The 18088-nt window shown below is 44.8% G+C and overlaps 1 protein-coding gene across 1 annotated transcript in view; it reads right to left on the bottom strand.

Annotated features, from left to right (window-relative positions):
* PSD2 (pleckstrin and Sec7 domain containing 2) overlaps positions 1 to 18088 on the bottom strand; it is a 57419-nt gene that overhangs the window by 10247 nt on the left and 29084 nt on the right. Inside the window, exons 7-9 of the mRNA XM_039252708.1 lie at positions 12466 to 12578; positions 11698 to 11756; positions 1146 to 1235 (exon numbers count right to left, since the gene is read on the bottom strand). Coding sequence (XP_039108639.1) covers positions 1146 to 1235; positions 11698 to 11756; positions 12466 to 12578 — 262 coding nt within the window. The remainder of the gene's footprint in view (positions 1 to 1145; positions 1236 to 11697; positions 11757 to 12465; positions 12579 to 18088) is intronic.

Below are 18088 nucleotides of genomic sequence, written 5' to 3'. Positions count from 1 at the left end.
GAGGGAGCCACAGAATCCAAAGCAGACTGAAGGCTCTGAGCTGTCAGCACAAAGGCCGACACAAGGCTCAAACCCATAAACCACGAGATCACAACCTGAGCTGAAATTGGATGCTTAACCAACTGAGCCACCCAGGTGCCCCTCACAAATACTTCTTAACAAGCACTTCTGAATGATGAAGAAAATAATTATGCTAAGAAGAGTGATGGAGACAATGTTCTATTTCTTGACCTCCAGGCTCATTATCCAACTACCCGCCTACTATCATGATATCCTTCAAATCCACCGTCTAAAAGTGAACTCATAACTTACCCCACCCCCATAAACCTGCTCCTCTTTCCTCCAAGGCAGAGACCTGACCAGGCTTGAAAGGCTTGAGTTCTGCCCTGGGCTCTAGCCTCAGAAGAAAACTAGAACCCCTTAATTCCTGGTGATTTTGGAGAAATGGGTGGGTTTTCACTGTGGTGATAACAATGATAGTTGTTGTGATGGCAGTGGTGATCAAGGTGGTAGTGGTGGTGGCAGTGGCAGCTGTGACAACTGGTGGCAGTTTTGAGGAGTACCATAACAGCAATGATGATAATGGAGTGCCAAAAACAAGTCACAAAGCCTACCCCTCTGCCTAACTCAGGGAACACATAACAGTCAAATGTTCAACTGAATGTTCACTAACTCTTTCCCAAAGTCACGGTGGCCCTGACCCCAGTATTAAAAATCTATATTGTCAGGTAGGCACCACTCTGGCTCAGTCAGTAGAGCATGAGACTCCTGATCTCGGGATCGTGAGTTTGAGCCCCATATTGGGTGTAAAGATGACTTTTTAAAAAATCTATGAGCTCTGGGTGGCTCAGTTGGTAAAGTGTCCAACTCTTGATTTCAGCTCAGGCCATCATCTCATAGTTCATGAGTTCAAGCCCTGCATCCAGCTCTGCACTCACAGTGCGGGGCCTGCTTGGGATTCTCTGTCTCCCTCTCTCTCCGCCCATCCTCTGTTCACACACAGGCATGCACAATCTCTCTCCCAAAATAAATAAATAAATTTTTAAAAAATTCTAGACTGTCAAAGTTTAGTGGAGCAGAGACCTCTCTCCTCCCCACCCACTCCAGGTACACTTGGGGGCAAGGGAACCCTTAACAGGTTTTACCTTCAGCAGGTCTTTGGCAAAGTCTTGGCCATCATTCAGTTGGTCCAAGTTCGCAATGAATTGCTGGCAGGACATCTTCTTGCCAATGTTCTGTAACAGAGAAATGGTTCTACCTGAGAGTAGGGACGGAGGCTTATATGATCCCCACACCCTGCCCTGCCCAGCCAGAAGGGAGGAGGCAGCATCAAGGGCAGTAATGAAAAATACTGCCTCAATTTCCCTTTGTCTCCAAGAGTTTACAAAACTCTTTTTTCACTTTCAAGATTCTTTCTGACCCTCAGGCATCATGAAACGTTGGAGTTCTCCTCTCACCCAGATGGAGTCAGATTGGACTAAATTATATAATAGTGCCTAGTATGTTCAAGGGATTGTACTTGACATGCATTATTTTATTTCCTTCTCACAACAAGGAGAAGGTGACATAAGTATTATTATCCCCATCTGACAGGTAAGAAAACTGAGGTACAGGAAGGTGAAGTGACGTGCCCATGATCACACAGCAAGGAAGTGGAAGGGCTGAGTGTGTCTGGCACCAAAGCCCATGCTCTCACCCGCTACTCCATGGTTAACTCTCCCAAGGTCACACAGCACCAGGACTTGAACCCAGGCCTCTCGGCTGCTGAGCAGAAGCTCTGTGTATTCCGTCACAACTGTCTCACCCTCTCACCTGTACAGAGGGGCGGCAAGACCTCCAAGAGGTAGGTGAAGTGAGGGACAGGTTGGTCTTAAGAGCATCAAAAATCAATTTCCATCAACACACATGGGTACCCCATGCTGAGCTGGGCCAGGCTGGGGCCAAGGGAACCCAAGCAGATGGTATCACTCCAGGAGGCACAAAGAGCTGAGAATGACTGTACCCCCAAGTTCTGCCTTTTTTAAACCACTGAATAACAGAGGGACTCCAGTTTTCCAAACCCAACACCTGATGTGCATTCTTTTAGACTCTTCTTGCAATACCCACGTCTGAGGACACACGGGGTGGCACTTCACCTTTGTAAAGACAAAGACCCCTGAACACCAGATACCTATTGGTGTAGGATTTTGTGGATTTAGGTTTGCTATAAGACAGTATCTTCCAAGACTTACCTACAGATGGGAATAGGGATTCCCTCCCACCCCCAAAAAAAGACTTCATAATCAAATAAGTTTATTTGCATGTTTCAGAGTCTTTAATGTGCTTTTGTGTTGGGAGTCTCCCAAGGGAGGATTCCATGTACAGCTTCCCATATTCATTGACCTTAGCACCATCTTCATAAAGAGAATCTATTAGTATCATGTGGGACATTCACAGACCACAGAGAATAATTCAGAAAAAAGAATATAAGGGAATATAGGGCTTTGTAAGTGGCTGACAAGCAAGAATTTTCTATACCTTTCCAAAGATTAAGGAGACAAGATCCTACCTGTGCCTTGATAGAGTATATTTCATGAGTGTATGTGTATATTTTACAAGGACATATATGTACATACATGCATAGCCATTTTAGGTCTGCATTCATAATAGAGGAATATGAGATAATAATACCCGAGTTCCACGCACTGAACATACCCCAGCCACCAGTCAGGAGTTCAAAATCAAAAAATAACCAGGCAAGATTTTTAATCCTAGAAATGACAGGCTATCTTGTTACAAATGAACCTTCCTTAATAGAAACAATTGCTGGTCACGATATTAATAAAACATCTGTGGGAAGGCACTGGAGAAATACAGAGCAGTGAGGACCTCAAGGGTAAAGATCCTGCAAAGAAAGGAAGCATGGAGACGTGAGCCCAATAAGGAGCAGGTTTCCTCCCTGAAGCATTTGCCAAGTTACCAGCAGTGGCCAAAAGGCTGAACAACAGAGCGCCAGAAGGAGTGGAGAACAAAGACTGGAGTGCAGGGCCCAGCAAGGACAAGGGGCCCTGAAAAACACCCCAGTCATATGTCAACAACAAAAAAGATTAAATTAAGAAAGGAAGCACTAAAGGAACTTCTTCCGACAGGAGGAAAATTATGCCAGATGGAAGCATGAAGAAGCAGAAAGGAATGAAGAGCAACCAAAAGGTGGCTACATCAAAATGAACACTGATTGTATAAAACAACAATAAGAAAGTCTTCTGGGGAATAAAGTACAGAGCGAGATATAATATTTTAAAAGATGGTAACAGTGATATAGAAGTTGAGAGGGAAATAAATGGAGAAATGAAGTTAAAGTGTTTTAAGGTTATTTCATTGCTCAGGAAGTGGGAAAAGTACATTCATAAGTTAGGATGCACGCTGCAAACCACAAAAAGAATTCTGAGGGGCACCTGGATGGTTAAGTTGGTTAAACTTCTGACTTTGGCTCAGGTCATGACCTTGTGGTTCGAGGGTCTGAGCCCCATGCTAACAGCCGGCTCAGAGCCTGGAACCTGTTTCAGATTCTGTGTCTCCCTCTCTCTTTGACCCTCCCCTGCTCACGCTGTCTTACTCTCTCTCTCAGAAGTAAGTAAAACATTAAAAAAAATTTTTTTAAAGAATTGTGAAAGAATGAACAATTAACAGGCTAATGGGATAAAAGGGAATTCCTTTTTTTTTTTTTAAGTTTATTTTTTGAGAGAGACATTGCATGAGCAGGGGAAAGACAGAAAGAAAGGGAGAGAAAGAATCCCAAGCAGGCTCCTCACAGTCAGCACAGAGTCTGGCATAGGGCTGGATCTCATAAACTGTGAGATCATGACCTGAACCGAAATCAAGAGTCAGAGTGTTAACTGACTGGAGCCACTCAGACACCCCTGGGATAAAAGGAAATTCTAAAAAATACTTACATAATCCAAAAGTAGCAAGAAAGGAGGAAAAAAGCAACATAAAACAGATAAGTCAGAGAAAATAAATTGTATCCTGGTATGTTTAAATTTAATTATATTATTAATTCATTAAATGATCAAATTAAGAGGCAAAGATTATCAGACTTGATTTTTTAAGTCTGTCATACAAAAGACTTCTTAAATATAAGGGGACAGAATCTTAGAAACAAAGGATGGAAAAACATACTGTACATGCAAACACTAACAAAAGAGCTCCAGTATAACCACACTAATACCTGACAAAATAGACTTGAGGACAAGAAAACTTATTAGAGATAAAAAGAAACACTTTCATAGTGATAAAAGGGCCAGTCTATCAGATGACATAAGCATCCTAAATGTGTATGCACCTAATAAAATAGTCTCAAAACATAAAAGACAAAAATTGACAGAACCAAAAAGAGAACACCACATTCGTAATCTTGGTTGGAAAATTTAACACTGTTCTCTCAGTAACAGGAAGAACAAGAATAATAAACAATCCATTAATAACAATTAGATAAAATGGACAAATTCCTAGAAACACACAAACTATCAAAAATGCTCAAGCAGAAGTAGGAAATCTGAATAGATCTATAAGAAATAAAAAGATTGAATCAATGATTAAAAACCTCAAAAAGAAAACCCCAGAACCAGATGGCTTCAGTAGTAAACTTTATCAGACATTTAGAGAAAAATGAACACCAATACTTCTCAAATTTTTCCACAAAAATGAAGAGGGAAAACTCTCTAACTCATTCTATAAGGCCAACATTACCTTATACCAAAATCAGACAAAGACATCACAGGAAAACTACATCACACTATCCCTTAGAAATATAAATGCAAAAACCCTCAATAAAATACTAGCAAACAAATCCAGCAGCATTTTGAATGGATTATATACCATGACCAAATGGAATGTAACCCAGTAATGCAAAGGGTTCAACATACAGAAATCCATCAGTGTAATACACCACATTAATAGAATGAAGGCATGGGGGAACCACATGATCCTCTCAACTCATGCCAAAGAAGTATTTCACAAAATCCAATACTCCTTTCACAATAAAAACAAAAACAAAAACAAAACAAAACAAAACAAACAAACAAAAAAGAAAAAACACTCAACAAACTAGGAATAGAACTTCCTCAGAATGCCAAAAGGCATCAAAAACTCACAGCTAATATCATACTCAATGGTAAAAGACTAAAAGCTTTCCCCCTTAGATCAGGAAAAGGCAAGAATGCCCACTTTCCCCATTTCTACTCAACATTGTCCTGGAAGTTCTAGCCAGAGCAATTAGGCAACAAAAGAAGTAAAAGACATCCAACTCAGAAAGGAAGAAGGAAAACTATACCTATTCACAAATGACATGTCTTGTATACAGAAAATCCTAAAGAATATACCAAAAAATAAACACCTTCTGGAAAGTTGCAAGATACAAGAGCACACAAAAATCAATTATATTTCTATGTTAGCAAAGAATGATCATAAAATGAAATTAAGAAAACAGTTTCGGGGTGCCTGGGTGGCTCAGTCGGTTAAGCGTCTGACTTCAGCTCAGGTCAAAATCTCACAATTCGTAGGTTCAAGCCCCACATCTGGCTCTGTGCTGACAGCTAGCTCAGAGCCTGGAGCCTGCCTTCGGATTCTGTGTTTCCCTCTCTCTCTAACTCTCCCCTGCTCATGCTGTCTCTATCTCTCTCTCAAAAATAAATAAAACATTAAAAATTTTTAAAAAATGAAATTTTCATTTACAATAATATTAAAAAGAATAAAATACTTAGAAATAAATGTAACCAAGGATGTAAAAGACTTGTATTCTAAAAACTACAAAAGATTGCCAAAAGAAATTAAAGACCTAAATAAATAGAAAGACATCTAGTGTTCAAGGATTGGAAGACTAAATATAGTTACAATGGTAATACTCTCAAACTGATCTATATATTCAATGCAATCCCTATCAAAATCCCAATGGCCTTTTTTGCAGAAATGTAAAACCTTATATTCAAATTCATAGGGAACTGTAAGGGTTCCAAATAGCAAAACTTGGAAAAGAACGAAGTTGGAAGACTCACACTTCCTGATATCAAAACTTAAGTAGAGGGACACCTGGGTGACTCAGTTAAGCATCTGACTCTTGATTTCAACTCAGGTCATCATCTCGTGGTTCTTGGGTTCAAGCCTCACACTGTCAGCACAGATGGGGATGGGATTCTCTGTCTCTCTCTCCCTCTCTGCCCCTCCCCCTCTTGCATGCACTCACCTGCTAGCTCGCTCACTCTCGCTCTCGTTCTCTCTCTCAAAATATGGGGTGCCTGGGTGGCTCAGTTGGTTAAGCATCCGACTTTGGCTCAGGTGGTGATCACATGGTTCGTGGGTTTGAGCCCCATGCCAGGCTCTGTGCTGACAGCTAGCTCAGAGCCTGGAGCCTGTTTCAGATTCTGTGTCTCCCTCTCTGTCTGACCCTCCCCTGTTCACACCGTTTCTCTCTCTCTCAGAAATAAATAAAGCATTAAAAAAAAATTTTAGGGGCGCCTGGGTGGCTTAGTCAGTTAAGTGTCCGACTTTCGCTTAGGTCATGATCTCGCAATTTGTGGGTTCGAGCCCCGCGTGGGGCTCTGTGCTGACTGCCAGCTCAGAGCCTGGAGCCTGTTTCAATCTATGACTCCCTCTCTCTCTGACCCTCCCCTGCTCACGCTGTCTCTCTCTCTCTCTCCTAGAAATAAATTTTTTTAAAAATTAAAAAAAATTTTTAAATAAATAAAAATTTTAAAAACCATTAAAAAAGAAAACTTACTACAGACATAGGTAATCAAGATAGTGGAGCGGTGGCACAAGAAGAGACATACAGATCAATGGCACTAAATGAAGAGCCCAGAAACAAACCCATACATCTGTGTTGTTTATTGAATAAATTTGACATGTAACTTTGCACCCATTTAAGGTATACCATTTGTTACTCTGATACATTTATATATTATAATATTATGGTCAATTAATATGGCCAAGACCATCTAATGTGGAAAGAATAGTCTCTTTAACAAATGGTGCTAAGACAACTGGATATCCACAGCAAAAGAACAAAATTGGACCCTTACCTTACTCCATATGTAAAAATTAATTCAAAATGGATCAAAGCTCTAAACACAAGAATCAACACCATAAACTCTTAAAAGAAACCATAAAGATGAATCTTCGTAATCTTGGATTTGGCAGTGGTTTCTTAGATGACATCAAAAACACAAGGAAACAAGAAAAAAGTAAAGTGGACTTCTTCAAAATTAAAAACTTTTGTGCGCCAAAAGATATATCAATAGAGTGAAAGACAACCCACAGAATAAGAAATATTTTTGCTAACCATATATCTGATAAGGATACAGTATCCAATTTGACAATAAATTATATTTAAAAAAGGATACAGTATCCAGAGTATGTAAACTCAACAACAAAAACACCAACTATGCAATTAAAAATGAGGAAAGGATGTAAAGAGACGATTCTCCTAAGATACATAAATCATCAATACGTATATGAAAAGACGCTCAACATCACTAATCACTAGGGAAATGTAAATCAAAACCACAATGAGATGATATAACTCCATAGTCATTAGAATGGCTACTATGGGGGCAGCTGGATGGCTCAGTCAGTTAAGTGTCAGACTTCGGTTCAGGTCATGATCTCATGGTTCATGGGTTTGAGCCCCACATCAGGCTCTGCGCTGACAGCTCAGAGCCTGGAGCCTGCTTTGGATTCTGTGTGTGTGTCCCTCTCTGCCTTTTCCCTGCTCATGCTTTGTCCGTCTCTGTCTCTGTCTGTCAGTCTGTCTCTCTCTCAAAAATAAATAAACATTTAAAAAAAAAAAAAAAAAGGATGACTACTAGCAAAACACAGAAAATAAGTGTCGGCAAGGATGTGGAAAAATTAGAAAATTTGTGGCCTGCTGGTGAGAATGTAAAGTGGTTCAGTCACTATGGGAAACAGTATGGCTGTTTCGGAAGAGAACAATAATATTACCATATGACCCAGCAATTCCACTTCTGGGTATATACCCAACAGAATTTCAAGCAGGGTCTCAAAGAAATATTTGCACATCCATATATCCATAGCAGTATTATTCACAAAAAAACAAAAAGGTGGAAGCAATCCAAGTGTCCATCAGCAGATGAAAGGATACACAAAATGGGATACATACATATGTATGTATTTAGCCTTAAAAAGGAAAGAAATTCTGTCACATGTCATTACATGGATGAATCGTTAGGACATTATGCTACGTGGCATTAATCAGTCACAAAAATATAAATTCTGTATGATTCCACTTGTATGAGGAATCTGGAGTAGTCAAATTCACAGAAACATAAAGGAGAATGGTAGCTGCAAGCGGCAAGGTGGAGGGGGATGTTGAGGAATAGTTGTTGAATACGTATAGAATTTCAGTTTGGGAAGATGAAGAAGTTCTGGAGATTACTTGCACAACAATGTGAATATACTTGACGCTACTGACCTACACTATATAAGAAGGTAGTTTTAGTGTTATGCATCTTTTACCACAATTAAACATTTTTTTACTGTAACTGTTAATTTTTTTTAATCCAAAAAATGGGCAAAGTACTCAAATAGGCATCTCTCCAAAGAAGATCTACAAATGGCTAACAAAAACATGAAAACATGTTCAACATCATTAGTCAGTAGGGAAATGCAGACCAAAACCACAATGAGATAGCACTTCATATCCACCAGGATGGCTACCATTAAAAAAGAAGGAAGCACTAAAGAGGATGTGTGGAAAAACTGAAATCCTCATGAACTGGCAAGAATTTAAAACAGTTCAGCCACTCTGGAAAACATTTTCACAGATCCTCAGAAAGTTAGCCATGTGATCTAGCTAGTCTACTCCTAGGAATTGAAAACAGGTGTTCAAACAAACAAACAAAACTGTACACAAATATTCACAGCAGTATGATTCACACTCATGACCCGGAAGGAGGAAACAACCCAAATATCCATCAACAGATAAATGGATACACAAAATGTGGCATATCCGTGCAGTGGAATATTATCTGGTCATAAAAATGAATGAAATATTGATACGAGCTGTAACATGGAGGAATCTGGGAGACATACGCTAAGTGAAAGAAGCCAAACACAAAAAGCCATAGATTGTATGAATGAATTCATATTAAATACGCAGAATAAGCAAATGCATAGATGTAAAAAGCAAATTAGTGGTTGCCAGGGGCTGGAAGGAGGAGAGACTGGAGAGTGAATGCTAACAGGCACAGGAACCCTGTAACATTACAACCCTAGTTCGGGGTGATGAGAAAGTTCTGGAAGTACAGAGTGGCAATGATAGCACACCATTTGCATATACTTAATTCCACTGAATTGTGTGCTTTAAAATGGTTAAGATGGTTTATTATGTGTATTTAACCACGATAAAAAAAAAAAGACAAAAGAATATGTAAGATGTGCACAACACAATGAGAAGACTTGACCTTATCTACATACAGAACATTTCAACTAACAACTGCAGAATGGACTTTCTCTTCAAGTCCACATGAAACAGCTACTAAAACTGTCCACCTGAAGAACATGCACCTACCCCTCCGCCAGCTCCTTCACTGCCTCCTTCTCTGATCAGAACTGCGTCTGGGGGCCCTAGCAGGCCCCATGTTCCTGAGATCCCCACAGCCAGCCACCTCTCAGTCTCCAGCATTCAGTCTCCAAAGAGCAGAAGAGTGAGGGGGCGGGCGGGTGGGGGGGGGAAGAGGGGGGGTCAAGGGGAGCACAAAGCAGGGGAAGCTGCTTCAATTGGGAGCCTTTGAAGAGAGCTCACCCTAACTGTGCCCTGGGGCAAGTGCTGTCCCCTTAAGCCTCACAGGAACTTTATGAAGGTGAATAGGAGGTTTAGTGAGATAACTTGCCCCAGGCCACACAGCTGTCTGTGGGGAAATATTGGGGACTCTGACCCAGAACACTTTCTCCTGATGCTTTTGCAATACTGCCTCAAGAGAGAAAGACAGGATCCTCAATGTCTGTTGGCTCCAGAAACCGCAATCCTGCCCCCACCCACTTCTGCTCTGGGAAGGTGTTGCTGGTCCTCTTTGGCTGTGGGTACTGATGTGGGGCGCTGGGCGGCTATGGCCCACCAACCGCAGGAGTATCCCTGACCTAAGCGGCTACTGCAGTTCTTAACCATGGAGCAGGGCATCCACGACTCGGCAAAGCAGTAACTGGGTCCTAAGAAGGCCCTCGGGCGCAACCATGGGGATGAGGAGAGGAGGGGTGTGTTTAATGCTCTTTTTGAGGTACAGTAGCAATATCTGCTCTCCATACAGAGTCAGCAGTCTTGGGGGAACATTAGCCAGTTAATGGGTGTTAGTTCTGGAGACATTCCCAGGGAATGCACAGTCTTCCCTGTTCCACAAGCAGGCTGTCAACCCGGACAGACATAAAGGAAGGTGTCACATGACTACTCTTTATGTCGAGGTCACCAAGGTGGGCACCCTTCCTGGTCAGGTGCCCCAGTGTACCCACCTCCCGCTCAGGCTGCATCAAGCTTTGGTCTTCACACTCTTGTCCCTCCAGGGATCTACAGCCTTGGGGGCTCTCCATCATTTAAATCTTAATACCAATAATGAGTCCTATTGTTCTTATATAATGATGTTATTCACAATAAAATCCTCACTAGGTGCCCAACCCTGACACTTGGTGTTGTGCATAGTAAGTCTCTGGGTCCTCCCCAGGACTCTTGTCAGGAAATCATTATTCCCACCTCACAGATGCAGAATCTTAAATGCACAGATGCACCCACCAAAATGTCTTGCCCAGCGTCACAGAGCCTCCACTTGGAAGCAAGAGCAGGATCTGAAGCTAGGTCTGTCCTGGCTCTTTCTTCCACCCTATATGCCCTGAACTTTCCTGGTTAACTCCAGAACCAGACTTGTTGGCCTGCTGTCCTCATGAGTCAATGAAATATCTCCAACCCAACAGAGAGTCTCTGACCACCCCTGGGTGAGCGATGACAGGGCAGTGATTGGTAGGGCCAGATGAGGTGATGGGGGACACAGAAGGGGGAACATGGAGATGGGGGGTCTAGGCTCACAGGGCATGCACACCACCAGCTACACTTACCACCTGAAGGAGGGCAAGAGAGACCAAAGAGGGGGGTCCCCGGAGCCGATGGAGGAAAGAAGAAGGAGTTATTGAGCCATAAGCAACACAGAAAGCCCAGGGCGATGAAGGCACAGCCTCACAGCCTGGGGCACCCACCTGTCACTTCACTATCTGCCTGGTGGTGGGTGGGGGTGATGAGAACACCTCTTGAGGGCAACCTACCATTTGACAGAGGGGGCTGCCTGGGGCGAGACACTTCAGCAGGGCCACATCCAGACTTGCCAGACCGGACTGCGGCAGGAAGAACACTGGCTCTTTTAGCAATACCTGGAGCCAACACAGCTTGGGGGGGGGAGGGGACATCTTATTTAGCAAACCCTAATTCCCCTGCGCCTCAGCTGTACTCTCTGCTTGGGGGCAAGGCATCCACGCAGATCTCAGGTGGATAAACTAATGCAGAGCCAAGTCTAGAAGCCAAGTTGTTCAACTCTCAGGTATGCTTAAAGAACCATGGCCAGCAAGCAGGTATCAGGAAGGAGGATGGGAGAAAGAGCAAGCCCCAGGACAGTGCAGGGGTGTGTCAGTGCGAGCACATGCCCCTTTCCCGCCTCCCCGACTCACATGTCCGTGCAGGTCCGTGTTGAGCAGCATCAGAGCACAGGTGAGCGTGTGGATCCCATCTAAATAAGAGATGGTGGCACCTTCAGTGTAAGGACCCATTTCTCCAAACCCAGCCCCCCACCCGTCTCCTGACAGAGCCAACCTGAAGGCCTTGGAGACAGGAGGAGGCCAGCCACCAGCCAAATGCACCTCAGGGCCCAGAAGCTATGTGATGCTTCCTGCTCTACCCTGCACCACAACACCAGTCACTTGCCTGCCCCAGGTCAGGGCCAACCCCTTCCTCACAGGGGACCTGAGCAGCCTGGGCCTGCCTTAGGCCAGACTCCTGCCTCCTTTGACCAAACTTATCTTGACACTCAGACCCAGGAGTGGCTATGGGTCATCTATGTCCCTGCCACGGCCTGTGTCTCCTCCAATAACTGGCCTAGTCCCCCAGTTCCCGGGACTCAAGTCCATCCACAGGAAAATGCTGCCGCTAAGAGGGCCCCAAGCCGACCTCCACACTGGGACTCCCACCACACCGAGAATCACCACTGCCACGGGGAACAGGCAGAATGAAAAACTAAAAGAATGAATCTAGGATCGAGGACTTCCAGGCAAAGAGAATGACAGTGGGCAAGACATTTGGAAGGTCTCTTGTCCAGCAAGCAGACCCCATTCCATATGCCATCATTCAATGTGCACTGAGCAGGACAGAGGTGGCACGCAGACCAAGGGTAGGAGGAAGCCAGGGCCCAGCAAGGGCGGCAGGTGGGCAGATGGCCATACCTTCCGAGGTGCTGTCATCCGGGTTGCACTGGCAGTACCGGCGGGAGAAGTGTGTAAGGACCCGCTCACGCTCCTGCGTCTCACCCATCAGCGGGAAGGCCTTCAGGAAGGTTCTGGAAGGGAATTCAAGGATGCTGAAGAGAAACTCCTAGAGTCCCTGAATCAGTCTAAAGTAGGAATCCCCCCCCTCACACACACACCACATAAACCTGCCAGAGCAGGCCAGGACTCCAGGGCCTCAGCATCGGGGCCAAAGGGGACATCCTGGCCCCCAGGACAGCCTCTGGAGTGTGGAGGCTAAGGACATTTAGAATTTCAGCCCTCAGTGCCCTCCACAAAGTAGGCAGGGGACAGATTATGAAGAACAAAGGCAGATGAGCACCTCAGGGCTACCATCAGCTCTTCTTCAGGATAAATGCCCAGCCCTCTGTCCCTCCTCTATGGCGGGGCCTGGATTAACCACACCTGCTCTCAGACTGCTCCGCTTCAGGCTTCAGTCGTTTCTGCTCCTCTGAGCCACCAGCTGAGCCCCAGGCCCCGCCCTGTCCTCCCTCACTCTTCCCCCACCCCAAGCCTGAGCTCTCACCAAGTCCCAGCGGCTTGTTCTTTACCTCTGATCTCAAATCCTCCTCCTCCTCTGCCCTCATCATATGCCCCAGGGACCCACAGCAGCCTCCAGACAGGTGCACCCCTGCACCTCCCTGATACATCTTCCCTGCAGATACCAAACGACCTTCCTAAACACACATGCAGTCGAGACTCGCCCCTCCTTAAAACCTGTCACTGGCTCTCCAGAGCACTCAGGATAACACCCAAGCTTCTCATGTTCTGGCCTTCTTGATCATCCCACCTCTTTCTCCTGCCCCTCCAACCTCACCTCCACCCACCTCCCACACCATATGCACACCCTAGACAGGACAGGCCCATTCACTGTCCCATGCCTCTAGGTGGGCTGAAGCCGTCTGGAAGAACTTTGGCTCCTTTACTGGGCAGCTCTGAACCCCTCTCCCAGCCCACTTCAAAAGTCACTGGCTCTCAGGGGCCCCTGAGAGTTGACAGCAAAACCAGAGGGACTGGGAAATGGGGCCAAGGCACATCTCTTCTTAGGAAGGAAAACTGAAAGCTGAGTAAACTTGAGCCTCTACCTGTCCAGGGTTCATGAGACTAGTTCATTCCTAACTTTGCCATTGTTCATTTGCTTCCTGGAAAGTCCATTCTGCTTTATGCTCTGTCCTCCTGCTGCTCCTAAAGCACCCTGAGACCTGTGAGTCCACCTTGGCCAGCCCTTACTCTCTGAGGCCTCCCAAGGCATCCAAACCTGTAGACCATGCTCTACTTCAATCCAAATCAGTCAGCAACTGCCAGACAAAAACACTATGGGGGCGTCTGGGTAGCTCAGTCAGTTGAGCGGCTGATTCTAGATTTGGGCTCAGGTCATGATCTCAGGATTGGTGAAATCAAGCCCCAGCATCAGGCTCTGTGCTAACAGCATGGAGTCTGCTTGGGATTCTCTCCTCTCTCTGCCCCTCCCCACCCCTCTCAAATTAAATAAACATTAAAAAAAAAAACCACTCTATCTGCCATCTAGTACTCCCCTTCCTTGTCCTGGTCTCTCCTGTACCCTGTTCTCTTTCCCACCCCATGGCACCCCACTCTGCCCACCCCCTCTAACCACACTCCACTCAGACTTTTTATTTATTTTATTTATTTATTTTTTATTTTTTTTATTTCTAGGAGAGAGAGAGAGAGACAGCGTGAGCAGGGGAGGGTCAGAGAGAGAGGGAGTCACAAACTGAAACAGGCTCCAGGCTCCGAGCTGGCAGTCAGCACAGAGCCCGACGCGGGGCTCGAACCCACGAACTGCGAGATCATGACCTAAGCGAAAGTCAGATGCTTAACCGACTAAGCCACCCAGGCGCCCCACACTCAGACTTTTTAGAATCCATCCCCCATCCCAGCCTTGATTTGTCCTACCTACAATCCATCCATCCAGCTCCTACTTGTCAGTCCAAATACCCCTTCTCCAGGGGTCCTCAACAAGCCACAACTCAACATGGCTGCCACCAAACTCTCAGGAGGCCCCTAGGGTCAGCCTTACCACTGTTCACACTTCCCACTGCACTTTGGCAACACCAATCGCTCTAGTCAATCCTCCAGATGGCCCCTCACGCCAACCTTTCCTCAAGTCCCATTGCCCACCTAACAACTGTCCTCTCCCACCGGACCCTCTTCAGAAGCCTGCATGCCTCCGGATCAAAGGCCACCACCTCTCAAAACACTGATTTACACCCAGCACGTTCTGTGGCTCTCTAGTGCCTGTGCAGTAGAGCCTAAATCTACCAGGCTGGCAGACAAGGTTCTCCAGCTGAGCACCCACGCCTCTGATCTGACCCCACTGAACACCTTCTCCTAAGAACCTTCCTCATCCCAATGCAAACTTCAGACTCCGCTCAGGATAACGCACCTTGCAGCAGACCGACACTTGCACTGAGAACCTGAGATAAGCCAGACAGAATGCATCTCTCTCAATCTACCAGGAAGCCCCTGATGCCACAAAAACCACAAGGCCAGAATTCGGAGAGAAGAGAGCTGAGGTGAGGAGTTGGACTATGGCTGCTTTTTCCTTGGGGCCAATGCTGATTATGCGTAAAGGCAAGACCCAGAACACTTGGTGGCTTCAGAGAGCTGAAGACACAAACCTGGAGACCTGAGGGGCTGTGAACACATAACCACTGTTCCCATAGAGACAATGGCCAAATTCTGAAGATGGGAGGGGCAAGATGCTAAGAAGCTAAGCAGAAAGCCTCTGCGAAGTAGAGGGATTGGGGTTTTTATGACACTCTGGCCACATAGAGGGAATGCAATTAGGATTCAGGACCCACCAAAGGAAGAGACCCCAGTGAACACACTAGGCTTCCAGTGGAAAAGGGGGAACCCTGAGTTTACCAAACTGTGGTGTAGCCTCTCCTCAGCTCAGCCCTGGTTGGATTAAGACTACACCCCCTGCCCTCCTCTAACTGCTTATCAAAGGAAAAGGTAAACCCTTGTGGGAGGAATATATAATAATCTAGAGCCACTAGAATTCCATACAAAATGCACAGCACCTAATGAAAAAAAAAAAAAAAAAACTATTGAACATGCAGAGAGACAGGATATATGGATGGAAAATCTAGAGAAAAAAAAGACACAAAAAAAACCCAGATACAGTTGATTCCAACAATACAGATATTATGAGAGCAGACAAGGATTTGAAATAACAATGATTAATATGTTCAAAAAGAGGAGCACCTGGGTGGCTCAATTGGTTAAGTGACCAACTCTTGATTTCCGCTCAGGTCATGAGTTCACAGTTTATGGGATCGAGCCCCACATCAGGCTCTGCACTTGCAGCGCGAGGCCTGCTTGGGATTCTCTCTCCCTCTCTTTCTGCTCCTCCCCCCTTGCAAGAGCACTCTTCTCTCTCTCTCAAAATAATAAATATTTAAAATGTACATAATATGTATACATATACACACACACGTATGTTTATACACACACATATGTACATATGTATACACACACACACATACATACATATAGGGACGCCTGGGTGGCTCAGTCAGTTGGGTGTCTGACTTCGGCTCAGGTCATGATTTCATGGTCTGTGACTTCAAGCTCTGCATTGGGGTCTGTGCTAACAGCTCAGAGCCTGAAGCCTGCTTCAGATTCTGTGTCTCCCTCTCTCTTTGCCCCTTCCCTACTCGCTTGCACTCTCTCTCTCCCAAAAATAAATAAACATAAATTTAAAAACATTTTTAAATATGAACATATATATACATATATATGTTGTAAATATATATGTATAATATATATTTAAATATATAAATTTATATTTAAAATATATGTAAATATATATGTATAATATATACATATATATGTTTTAAATATGTTCATATTTTATTTTTTTTAATTTTTTTAATGTTTTATTTATTTCTGAGAGAGAAAGAGAGACAGAGACAGAGTGAGCAGGGGAGGGGCAGAGAGAGAGGGAGATACAGAATCTGAAGCAGGCTCCAGGCTCTGAGCTGTCGGCACAGAGCCCGATGCGGGGCTCGAACCCACGAACCATGAGATCATGACCTGAGCCGAAGTCGGATGCTTAACCGACTGAGCCACCCAGGCGCCCCTATGCTCATATTTTAAATATGAACACATGTATATATATGTTCAGGGGTGCCTGAGTGGCTCAGTCAGTTAAGGATCTGACTCTTGATTTCAGCTCAGGTCATGATATAGCAGCCATGAGTTTGAGCCCCACATTGGGCTCTCTGCTGTCAGCACAGAGCCCACTTTGGATCCTCTGTCCCCCTCTCTTTCTGCTCCTCCTCCTGCTTGAACACTCTCTCTCTCTTGTAAAAATAAACATTTTTTAAAATATTGTAATATATATATGTTCAAAAAGAGAGGGAAAGGTCGAGAAAATGAGTGAAAAGATGAGAATAAATTCCCCCAGAGAATTAGAATCTATTTCTTTAAAACTGGGGAGGGGCACCTGGCTGGCTCAGTCAGATGAGCATGCAACTCCTGATCTCGAGATTGAGTTTGAGCCCCATGTTGGGTACAGAGATGATGTAAAAATAAAATATTTTTTAAAAATTTAAAAATAACAAAATGAAAATTCTACAAGTGAAAAATATAATAATTAAAAGTAAAAACTCGGGAGAGGCGCCTGGGTGGCTCAGTTGGTTGGGCGTCTGACTTTGGCTCAGGTCATGATCTCACGGTTCATGGGTTCGAGCCTCGCATCCGGCTCTGTGCTGACAGGCAGCTCAGAGCCTGGAGCCTGCCTTGGATTCCATGTCTCCCTCTCTCTCTGCCCCTCCTCCGCTCGCGCATGCAGGCTCTCTCTCTCTCTCTCAAAATTAAATAAACATTAAAAAGTAAAAACTCGGGGCACCTGGGTGGCTCAGTCGGTTAAGCGTCCGACTTCGGCTCAGGGCATGATCTCATGGTTCGTGGGTTCGAGCCCTGCGTCGGGCTCTGTGCTGACAGCTAGCTCGGAGCCTGGAGCCTGTCTTCAGATTCTGTATCTCTCTCTCTCTTTCTGACCCTCCCCTGCTCACGCTGTCTCTCTCTCTCTCAAACATAAATAAAACATTAAAAATTTTTTTAAAAAGTGAAAACTCAATAAATGGGTTCAACAGCATATTACACATAGAAAAAAGGGTAAATGAACTAAAAGCAGATCAAGAGAAAATATCCCAAGTGAAGAAGAGAAAAAAGAATGGAAAATACATTTTTTTAAGTGTAAGAGATGTCTGAGACATCCTGAGAAGATCTAACATTCAGGGACCACTTAGCTCAGAGACCGCTGTCCCCTGCCCCTAGGGCTGCAGCTTGGTGATTCCCTGTGGGCCCTGCCACCAGAGACTGCTTGACACTGGGCTGCACTCCATCCACCTCTACCCCCTTCGAGGCCTGCACCTGACCCTCCTGAAGGCTACTCTCTGTGTCCAAAGGCCAATAGGACCTGTGATGAAATCCCATTTTTGCCATCTCCTCCCTCAGTGACGGGGGGGGGGGGGGGGGGGGGGGGGGGGGGGGGCGATCACTTTACCTGTCAGCTGGTTCTTCATTTGTAAAT

Source organism: Hyaena hyaena, unplaced genomic scaffold (genome assembly GCF_003009895.1).
Source record: "Hyaena hyaena isolate Hyena2069 unplaced genomic scaffold, ASM300989v1 scaffold_426, whole genome shotgun sequence".
Taxonomy (NCBI): Eukaryota; Metazoa; Chordata; class Mammalia; order Carnivora; family Hyaenidae; genus Hyaena; species Hyaena hyaena.
Note: the sequence above shows the minus strand (reverse complement) of the source record. Positions and strands in the feature narration are given on the sequence as shown.